The following is a 9,651-nucleotide window of genomic DNA, read 5'->3' on the forward strand; positions in this document are numbered from 1 at the left end:
AACTTTGAATATTCTTTTCTTACAGACCCTCAACAGTTTGTCCCTTGTTCCACTCGGGGTTTTACTAAATACGGTCCCTATGGCCTCTACAGCACAAACTCTTTTGCAAGCCTACCTTTGGACCTCGACTTTAAGAACTTGTTAGCGGTTGCCGCTAACCACTCCCTAACAATACATACCTGGTCCTCCTATAAGTCAGCTTCCAGGCTTTTGATTAAATGCTTTCTTGATTTACAAATACCATTAAGCCTGCCTATATCTCAAAATCAAGTTCTAGTTTTCACTGCTTGGCTAATCAATAGAGGCCTCAAGTCATCTACAATTAGCTCTTACCTAGCTGCCTTGAGACAGTTACATCTTTCCTTGGGGACCCAGATCCCCGACATCAGATCAGAATTGGTGTCACAGGTCTTACGAGGCAGGTCTAACCTTGACTCCATCACCCCTAATTTCAAGCCAAAACGTCTCCCAGTGACTCCTTGTATTCTGCGCCTACTCAAAATTGAAATCCAGAAAACCAATATGTCCAAGGCTGACAAACGCCTCTTCTGGTTGTTATGTACCACTGGTTTCCATGGTTCTTTTAGGATGAGTGAACTCCTTAGTAGAAAGTCGTCCTCCTTCGACCCTAATTTTACCCTCCTCAACTCGGACATTTCTATTTGCACCATTCCTATTAATAATTCATACACTGACATTGTAACTGTCTTAGTGAAGTCACCTAAGTCTGGCAATGCCAGCTCTGTCGATATTGTAGACATTTTTCCAACTTGCACGGATCTCTGCCCTGTCAGAGCTTTCTCCAAGTGGAGGAAATGTCAAACGTTCCTCTCTGCAAATCTCCCTGCTTTTAGACTAGATTCTGGACATTCCCTCACCAGCAAATGTCTTAACAAGCAGCTTAAAATTTGGTTGTCTCCTTACATCAATTTTAACATTGGATATGTCTCTGGCCACTCTTTCAGAGCTGGAATTCCTTCCGTACTAGGATCTCTCGGTTTTGATGACCACGACATCAAACAAGTCGGCAGATGGTCCAGCAGGGCTTTTCAAACCTACCTCAAACTACCCAGGACTAAACGCCTGGCTATGGCTACAGCCATTGGCGGTCTACACCTTTAACACACTAGGTTGTTTATGTCCTCTATACTAACTATAATTCCCATGTTTGTTATTAACCCTGTTTTTTTCTTTAACTATGCTATTTGTTATACTTATTTTATTTAGACCCAGCTGGTCACCTTTCGGATAACGATGATTCAGCTTCGCTCACAGATGTCGACCAAGACACCAACTCTTTAATGGATAATCTCTTTAATGAACTAGGTAAAATTAACTCCTCAACTTCCTTAATTCACCTTATTCTCTATAAATCACTATTTACGCTACTTACTATATTTATACATTTGATTATTTTGCTTTTGCCTCTTTACATTTGTTTACTTAACTTTTGCATTAATGCACAATCTGATTATTTTCTCAGATAATGTTTTATTTATATTTTAATTAGACATTTAATTAATTTAATTTGAGATCTTTCTCCAAATATTACTTTCTTAATTCCCAGGCCATGCTGCCGTACCTGCACGTCTGCTTACAGACCAACAATTGCAACCCACTGACTGCGTTCAGTCTACCAGCTACACCCAAGACGCTTATTCTAATGCTGCCAACCTTGCCTCTGACAGTTCGTCAGGTAGTTTATATCCTATTTGACTATCTCATATTAACTTTTTTCCTCTCTGAATTGACAGGTTTACAGTAAGAGATCAATGCTTCAAATTTTACTTTTGACTAATACAAATGCAGCCATTGTTGCTTATACTAAATTTTATTTTACTATCTCTATGGCGCACCTTTAACAAATCTTTATTTTACTACTTGAATAACTCGCCTTATACCAAACATTATTTTGCAATTTGCATAACTATCCTTATACTAAGTTTTATTTTACTGTCTTCAAACCTTTCATTTATTTGGCAAATAACCATGACAAATATTCAGGTTTAGCTGGCACATCTTCTAACACTGTCACTTTGGACCCTAATGTTCAGCATTTCCTCGATATTTTCCGTACCTCACCTGGTTTGCCAGTATCCAACATTTCCACTATTCCAGCTGTTTCCAGACCCAACCCAACTACCGTCTCCAGGCCAACTGTTAACTTACCTTCTCAGCCCAACTCTAGTCAGTCTAATCCTTCTCAACTGGCACTTATACAGGCACTGTCCAAAGTTACGGCGAAGAAACCTTCAAAATCTAAGAAATCTAAGAAAAAGAAGAAAAAGAGTTCACACTCTGCCTCTTCCTCTTCTTCAGAGTCGGCTAATTCTAGCTCAGACAGCTCCAGCTCTGAAGATGACGGTTCCAACTGGAGCCTCCTAAGAACTGTCTGGCCAGTAGAGAAGAGGCCCCCTGGCCTTCAGAACAAAGATGCTTTTAATGCTATAGATCTGGTCAACCTACTGTCTATTGCCAAACTAGAACGCGAAAACTTGAAAGCTCTGGATGGCGATTTAACTTCTAGTTTCATCCCTGATAGGAAACCCAAGTCTACATCTTTTAAGTCAGCCAAAGATAACGGCTTCCAGCACCTACATGAAGCTCGTTTTCTTCGTTACCCCCTGGCTAAAATTGATAAATGGTGGAAGCTAGTCCCTAAAGTTAGATCTCATCAATATAAGAACTTGCCTCTCAAATTTAGTGGATCTAATAACAAGTTAACTCAAAAAACAATCCAAGGTCTTCACGACAGAACAAAGTCCCTGCAGTTCAAGCATTTTCACTCTGCCAACGTCAATGTGTCCACCAAACCAGTTAAAAAGATTGAAAAACGTGAAGAAGAGGGGATAGTCTCTACCTTGGACTACGCTTGGGAGAACCCTACCTCTATTTCTCAAGTTGCAGATACCCTTCTCAACTACACCACGGCCCTGCTCCACATCTGGCCTTATGACCAAACTGGACTCATTCTGATGAGAGTCGTCAACAAGTTTAATTATGCCTCTGCCGCTCCCAGCCTTTCAGACAGAGTTGCGATCATCACTGCATTCTTCAATCTGGTTCTCAGAGAAAATGCCACCAGAGCTGTCAGAAGAGATCTCATCATGGACTATGATGAACAAGTCGAAGCTTTCAAGAACATCCTTACTTCATCTGGATTCAGCAGTTCAACTCCCTCTTCTTTCAGGATTCCTAAGGTTGGTTCAGATGGTTTTAAACCCAGACCAACAATCAACAACCTCTCCAGGTCCAACTCTAGCACTGGGACCCTCAAACCTAAGATTAACGTTGTACTCCACAACAATGTTCCCATTTGCTTTAATTACAACTCTGGGTCATGCAGGAATCCACAGTCTACTCCAGGCTGTCGTGATCCTAAGTCTGGTAAAGACTACGCACATGTGTGCAACAGATGGGTTCAGGCCAAAAATTCTCATTGCTTCGCTAGACACCCTAGAATCAACCATCCCTGAATGTGATTTCTCAGGATCATTTCGTTTTCATTTAAATATACTTGTTTTTTATAATTACTGTTGTACATTCTTTATCATTAACCCTCTTCAAGTTCAACTTATACTACTTCCACTTGCAGTTTATATTATTTTTTCTTTGCTCAGCAAAACTTTATTCTATTTACCTAAAATTTACCAAATTCAGCTTATTGTGGCTTTACTTACGATTTTAAATTGCCAAAAATTATTTCTTAAATAAAAAATTTATTCATTCGATAATCTAGCGTTGCAGTTATTCTAATAACTATTCCTTTTAGTTGAATTTATTTGACTTATCTCTAAAGAAGTTATGTTAATTTTAGCACCGATTTAATGTCAGTTTCTTTTCGGTTACAGATACATACAATAGAGAGTAATTTACAGGTTTTGTCTTATCTTCAACTCTTATATTCTTAAAAAAAAAAAAAAAATATTTTTATCAGCAATATGTACGCCAATAATGTCTTCTTATTACATAGATATTTCATGCGAATATACATGTACATGTACATCTTACATAGATATTTCATGCGAATATACATGTACATGAGCATCTTACAAGTACAACGTTTTCATATCCTCATCAGATTTTCTTCATAATATATAGGTGAATAGTTTTCTTGCTTTACACCAATTATATTGGTCCCACATTTCAAATTTATCTGATGAGATTGTACATGTACTTGCACACATGTACATATACTTATATTCTTATGTTCATGTACTCATACACTTGCACGTACATGTATACTCGCATGTACAGGGCATCCCTGGAGCNTTTCGTTGAACAAATCGTATGCTTGATTATATTTTACTTTGAATTCAATTTTAATATAACTTGACTCCCATATAATCCTTGACCCCGTACATGCTTTTTCTTCTCCTCCAGTTATAACATACATATAATCACGTCCGTCTAATATGTAAGACGACCTTTTGATACCTCTGCCTTTAACTAACGTTTTGCGGAATTGTCAATATAACATTTACACAACTTTTGTTCTGTTTACGACGAAACCTAAAATTGGAAACTCTATCACAACTAATATTGAGATAAATTCCCCCCTTCTTTTTTATACTCTTTCCACCTCTCACTCTTTACTTTAGTCTCAATATTGTCAGTATCTAATAAAAAGAAACACCATACTCCTTAGATTTCAGCCAGTTCACAATCAATCAACTACAAGTATGGAAACATAAATTTTTTCTGCTTTACAACACCCCAATTCCCACTTTGCCTCCACAAAAAATCTTTAAACCAAAACACAACCTCCCTGTTTTAACTTGCTACAAGTCTGCAGCCCCTGATTCTTACTGGGCTCTTTTCCCGAAAAATCAACATCAACCTGCCAGTTCCTCAATAAACCCAGACACCTTACTCAGCTTACTACTGGAAACTAACTTCCCTGATGTTAACCTTGCTCATACTATGTGCAGTGACCTTAAAACTGGGGTGAATATTGGTTGCAAGGGTATTTACAGACTCCCTTCCCGTGCTTCCAACGCTCCTAGTGCTTATGAGTTTGGCCCCCATGTGTCCGACGCCATTGCAGACTGGCTCAAGAAGAAATTCGCCTATGGCCCGGTTCCTATGCACTTAGTCCCTCCTGATGCCAAATTCTCTGGCATAATGACAAAACTTAAGCCTGACGGTTCTGTGAGAATAATTCTTAATCTTAGTGCCCCACTTGGTAGCTCTGTAAACGAAGGTATTAACAGTGACGACTTTCCTACCACCATGTCTTCCACAACTGAGTGGCTCCGAGTCCTCCACCGGGCCGGTAGATTTGCAAAAATTTGCAAAATTGACTGGGCTAATGCTTACAAACATGTTAATGTCTCTCTACTTGACACCAACCTTCAGTGGTTCTCATGGGCAGGTATGGCCTTCAAAGAGCTGTGCCTAATCTTTGGTTGTGCCAGCAGCGCTGGCCTCTTCGACAGGTTAGCCAAAGCAGTCCTACACATCGTTCTAGTTAAGGCTGACTTTCCTAAAAACATGGTCGTACAACACCTAGATGACTGCTGCGCAGCTGCTCCACACCATAGTGACGCACTTTCAGTTTTCGATGCCACTTTCTACCAAATAACTTCTCTACTCGGAGTACAATTAGCTCCACGTGATGATCCTGACAAGTCTTTTGCTCCCAACACTCATGGACTTGTTTTGGGCATTAGATATGACACTTGCTCTTGGACCTGGTCTCTCAGTGCAGACAAATTAGCTCGCCTACTGAATGATCTACTAATTTGTCTACAATCTGACTCTGTCCGTCAACATCAAATATGGAGCCTGGTTGGTAAACTCATCCATATTAGACCCCTAATCCCAACCGGGAAATTCAACTTTCACCACTTACTAGCTGCTAACAAATTCTCTAATCACCGTGACACCATACTCACCCTCTCACCAATGTGTAAAAAACAAATTTTTTTTTGGCTATCCATGATAAGATTATGCAACGGTCAGAATCAAATCCCAAACCCCGATTCCAGCCTTCCCCCTTGGGCTACAGATATTTACACTGATGCCGCCGGTGGCTCTCCCAACAAGTGTGGACTTGGTGTTGGAGCAGTAACTAACAACTGGTGGGCGTTCCTACCTTGGTCTAAAGCTATTAACTTTGGTAGAGCCACTTCCTCCAACAGAAAACTAAACCGAGCAATGTCAGCCCTGGAACTTGTAGGTCCTCTACTAGCTGTGTCTAGTGGGTTCTCCTTTTGCAAAAACAGACCTATTAACATATGGGTTGACAATTCTGCTTCAGTTTTCATCTGGAAAAAGGGGTATAGCAATTCCTGCGCTCTTTCCACCACTTTAGTCATCGCTATCTCTACAGTAGCTGCTGGCCTCGGTTGCTCGGTAGATCTCAACAAAATCACTAGATGTTCTACCTCTTTTGCCACGCTAGCTGACCACCTGTCTAAAGCTTCCTTCTCCCAATTCTGGAGCTTGGCTAGAGAGCAACATATCGACCTGCCTTTAGGCCCTGCTTGGGTCCCTGCCTCCCTACTTAAGTGGATAGACAACCCTGTTGAAGACGACAACCTCGGTGACAAGATTCTCTCAGACCTCTCTAAGAGAACTCTAATCCTGGGTTTCAACTGCTAAGTGCTCTCCCAGGTTCCTAGGGTGCTTTGCATGGGGACTCGTCTTTGCCTTTATGGGGTTTTTATTTCCCTTTCCTCTACCTCATTACTACTTCTACCCGCCTTTACTCTCTATCCTTCCGCGTCCTCCGGTTTACTATTCCCTATTTTAAGCCTTTTAAATTACCCCTATAAATTTACTACAGGCAAACACCCTTCCGGTGACCCCGTTTCTGTTTGTTACAGTACACGGTCTCATCCTTCCTACTTCCTCTATGGTCCTCACTTCCTCTCCTCTTCTCTACGGAAGTGCTGACAACTCAGGTAGCATATGTTCATAAACTTTTAGACCTCCATCAATCTATTGATAGGATGTTTAAAAGATATGAAGACGATGCGAACCAGGGCAGTCCATAGCTTCCGTAGCGCAACCTTACCGCGTTACTCTCTCTCCTTCCTGGCCACCTGTTCTCTCTCTCTCTCTCTACTCCCCTCTGGCTGTAGGCCCCTCATTCTTCCTCCCAGTTTCAACCTAGGCGGTTCTCTCTAACTTCTTCTAGATACTACAGGATAGTTACGTTTTTATTTTATTTTATCTTATTACAGTTGTTACTTTTACTTTTTTCTTCCTCGGTTTACTATAGTGTAACTTTATGGTTTAACCTTATTTTGCTTTTCTTTCAATTAGTTTATTTGGAAAGATTATTTTCACCTATTTACGCAATTAGTTTTATTTGGAAAGATTAATTTCACCTATTTTACATGTCATTCTGCTATTCGTTTTAACTTTCTCTACTTTATTAAGCTTACTAATTTTCTCAGTTATCTTTGATTTTCTTTACTAATTTTATTATTTGTTCAGCTATCTTCAGGTTTTCTTTGCTTAACCTCTCTTTTTCATTTCTCTCCTTTGTTGCTTTAATATTTCTACTATTCCCCCCCCCCCTTTTTTACTTTAATATTTCTACTATCTCCCCCTTTTTTACTTTAATTTTCTGCTATCTCCTTTTTTACTTTAATTTTTCTGTTATCTCCTTTGTTACTTTAATACTTATTCTTTCTAATTTTTTGATATCTCATTGTTCAACTTTTTTCTTTGTCTTTTTTCTTCTTTATTGCTAGAATACTTCTACTTTACAGTTGGTTTCTATCGTTACTTAAATATTTCAACCCTTTTTTCTTTGTTATTTTCGCTTTGTCGTCATTTTTCTTTTTCCTTTGTATTTTCTCTAATCTTTAACCTGCTGGTTTGCTGTAGTTTGTATTTTTCGCTACTCTTTAACCTGTTGGTCTGCTGTAGTTTAAATCGAAGTTCCTCATTAATAAATTAAATTTTATTACTTTATTCCGCTTTTACATGATTACTTTGTTCCCCTGCTTTGATTTTACAGTTTTTCTTATTTTTTACGTTTCTTTGGTTCCTATACCTATTTATTCTCTACTACTTGCAATTTAACAGTTATTTAACAGCTTTCTTATCACATTTAAAATTATAATATTTATTTGACGGGCTTTCCTATTTTCTTGCTCCTTTCTAACTCTCTTTCTATTCAGGATGGGTAGACCCAAGAAGGACCCCCCCCTGATCCGTAGTGATTTATTCTCCGTTCCTTCTGATTTATCCATCGATGAGCTGAGAGCCCTCTCTATATCTTCCAATGCTGACCTACCCACCTTCCTAACCGCCGTACACTGGAACGGCGGGGCCTACGCCACCTTCCCCCTCACTTTAAGCCCGGACAACCAGCGAGTGCTCTCCGGTTCTTGTGTACTTCTCGGAGAACTATTCTCAGATAAATCCTTTAACTGCAATCTATTCTGGAACCCACCTCAGCCCACCAAGCTAATCCTCAGCATCCCCGACCTCAGTGTTTTCAACTTCCCTGATGGTAAACTTGTCTCAAATTATCTTCCTAGTTCCGCCATCCCCCACTCCTTCTCTCAAAGTGCATCAGTTCTCTCCCAAGACCAACTAACTAATAAAGGCGTCTCACCATTTACTCTCAGAGCTTTCCTTCATCCCATCTCTGATGAATTCATCAAAATTATAATCCTCCTCTACCCTTGCTACGAAGACACCCTACTCCAACTCTACCCCTTGTACAAAGACCCCAGGTTTCCCGGGTTAAAACTCTGCAGCTTTGACTTCCCCTTGGGACCTCCTTGCAATGCCAGCCCTATCAGCAGACCTTGGGGTTTTCCTATTCTACCAGCAATTATCCCTGGCTCTCCTCTCTCCGACCTCGGCCCTTTTCCTTCAGGAACTGACCTCCGCAGTGCTCTGTCGGCTATACTACATTCCGCGGCTCTACCAGAAGTTAAACAGAATCTTCAGTCCTTCAATCTAAGATGTCAAGAGATCCTAGCCAAAGGGGTCAATTCCCTCAAGTTCTGTCCACCTCCAGTTTTGTGGCCAGCTGCTCCAGGTCCTGCAGCTCAGCCTATAGGTTGGTGTTTCTTTTTGTTTGTTTTTCTTTGTCTTTTCTCTTATTTTATCACCTTTTGTTTGTTTTTAATCTCTATATTTTTATTATTTCCAGCTTGTTTTATTTTATTATTAAACAAAGCAACTTGTTTCTTGTTATTTAATAACAGTTAATTTATACTTTTTCTTATTTATTCCTGACTTTAGTTTATTTTTATATTACCTTAACACTTTATATTATACTTTAATTCTAATTTATTACTTGTTTTAAATTATTTTATTATTTGGTTTCTCTTATGTGTTAACTTCTTATTTTACACCTTTCATTTGTTTATTCATATTTTTGGTTTATTTTAATTACTACTTAGTTTATTTTTACTTTTCTCCTTTCCCATAGTGGATTCTGGCCCCTAGTGGTTTCTGCCCCTTTGTGGGCCCTATCCCTTAGTGGATTCTGCCCCTTAGTGGGTCCTATCCCTTAGTGGATTCTTTCCCTTAGTGGATCCTGTCCCATAGTGGATTCTATCCCATAGTGGATTCTATCCCTTAGTGGATTCTGCCCCTTAGTGGATTCTATCCCATAGTGGATTCTATCCCTTAGTGGATTCTGCCCCTTAGTGGGTCCTATCCCATAGTGGATTC

The 9,651-nt window shown here is 39.6% G+C and overlaps 2 protein-coding genes across 3 annotated transcripts; both read left to right on the forward strand.

Annotated features, from left to right (window-relative positions):
* The first annotated feature begins 925 nt into the window (after positions 1-925).
* LOC111710952 (uncharacterized) lies at positions 926-6,933 on the forward strand. Of its 2 annotated transcripts, XM_023485160.1 has the most exons (5): positions 926-1,130; positions 1,228-1,326; positions 1,568-1,696; positions 2,005-3,435; positions 6,758-6,933. In XM_023485160.1, the coding sequence occupies exons 1-5, from the start codon at positions 1,004-1,006 to the stop codon at positions 6,898-6,900; spliced, it is 1,929 nt and encodes a 642-aa protein (XP_023340928.1). In that variant the 5' UTR covers positions 926-1,003; the 3' UTR covers positions 6,901-6,933. The 2 variants fall into 2 exon arrangements, with proteins under 2 accessions (XP_023340928.1, XP_023340929.1); XM_023485161.1 differs by lacking the exon at positions 6,758-6,933 and having other exon boundaries at positions 2,005-3,530.
* Positions 6,934-6,959: 26 nt separating this feature from the next.
* LOC111710953 (uncharacterized) lies at positions 6,960-9,217 on the forward strand. The gene is made up of 2 exons (XM_023485162.1): positions 6,960-7,153; positions 8,139-9,217. Exon 2 carries the CDS (start codon positions 8,140-8,142, stop codon positions 9,181-9,183), a length of 1,044 nt encoding a protein of 347 aa, XP_023340930.1. The 5' UTR covers positions 6,960-7,153; position 8,139; the 3' UTR covers positions 9,184-9,217.
* The last annotated feature ends 434 nt before the right edge of the window (positions 9,218-9,651 follow it).

Source organism: Eurytemora carolleeae, unplaced genomic scaffold (genome assembly GCF_000591075.1).
Source record: "Eurytemora carolleeae unplaced genomic scaffold, Eaff_2.0 scaffold691, whole genome shotgun sequence".
Classification (NCBI taxonomy): domain Eukaryota; kingdom Metazoa; phylum Arthropoda; class Copepoda; order Calanoida; family Temoridae; genus Eurytemora; species Eurytemora carolleeae.

Coding starts and splice junctions, on each gene's coding strand:
- LOC111710953 (XM_023485162.1), top strand. CDS start 8,140: ATGGGTAGACCCAAGAAGGACCCCCCCCTGATCCGTAGTGATTTATTC.
- LOC111710952 (XM_023485160.1), top strand. CDS start 1,004: ATGACCACGACATCAAACAAGTCGGCAGATGGTCCAGCAGGGCTTTTC. Junction 1,697..2,004: donor TGCCTCTGACAGTTCGTCAG/GTAGTTTATATC, acceptor ACAAATATTCAG/GTTTAGCTGGCACATCTTCT. Junction 3,436..6,757: donor ATGGGTTCAGGCCAAAAATT/CTCATTGCTTCG, acceptor TCCCTATTTTAA/GCCTTTTAAATTACCCCTAT.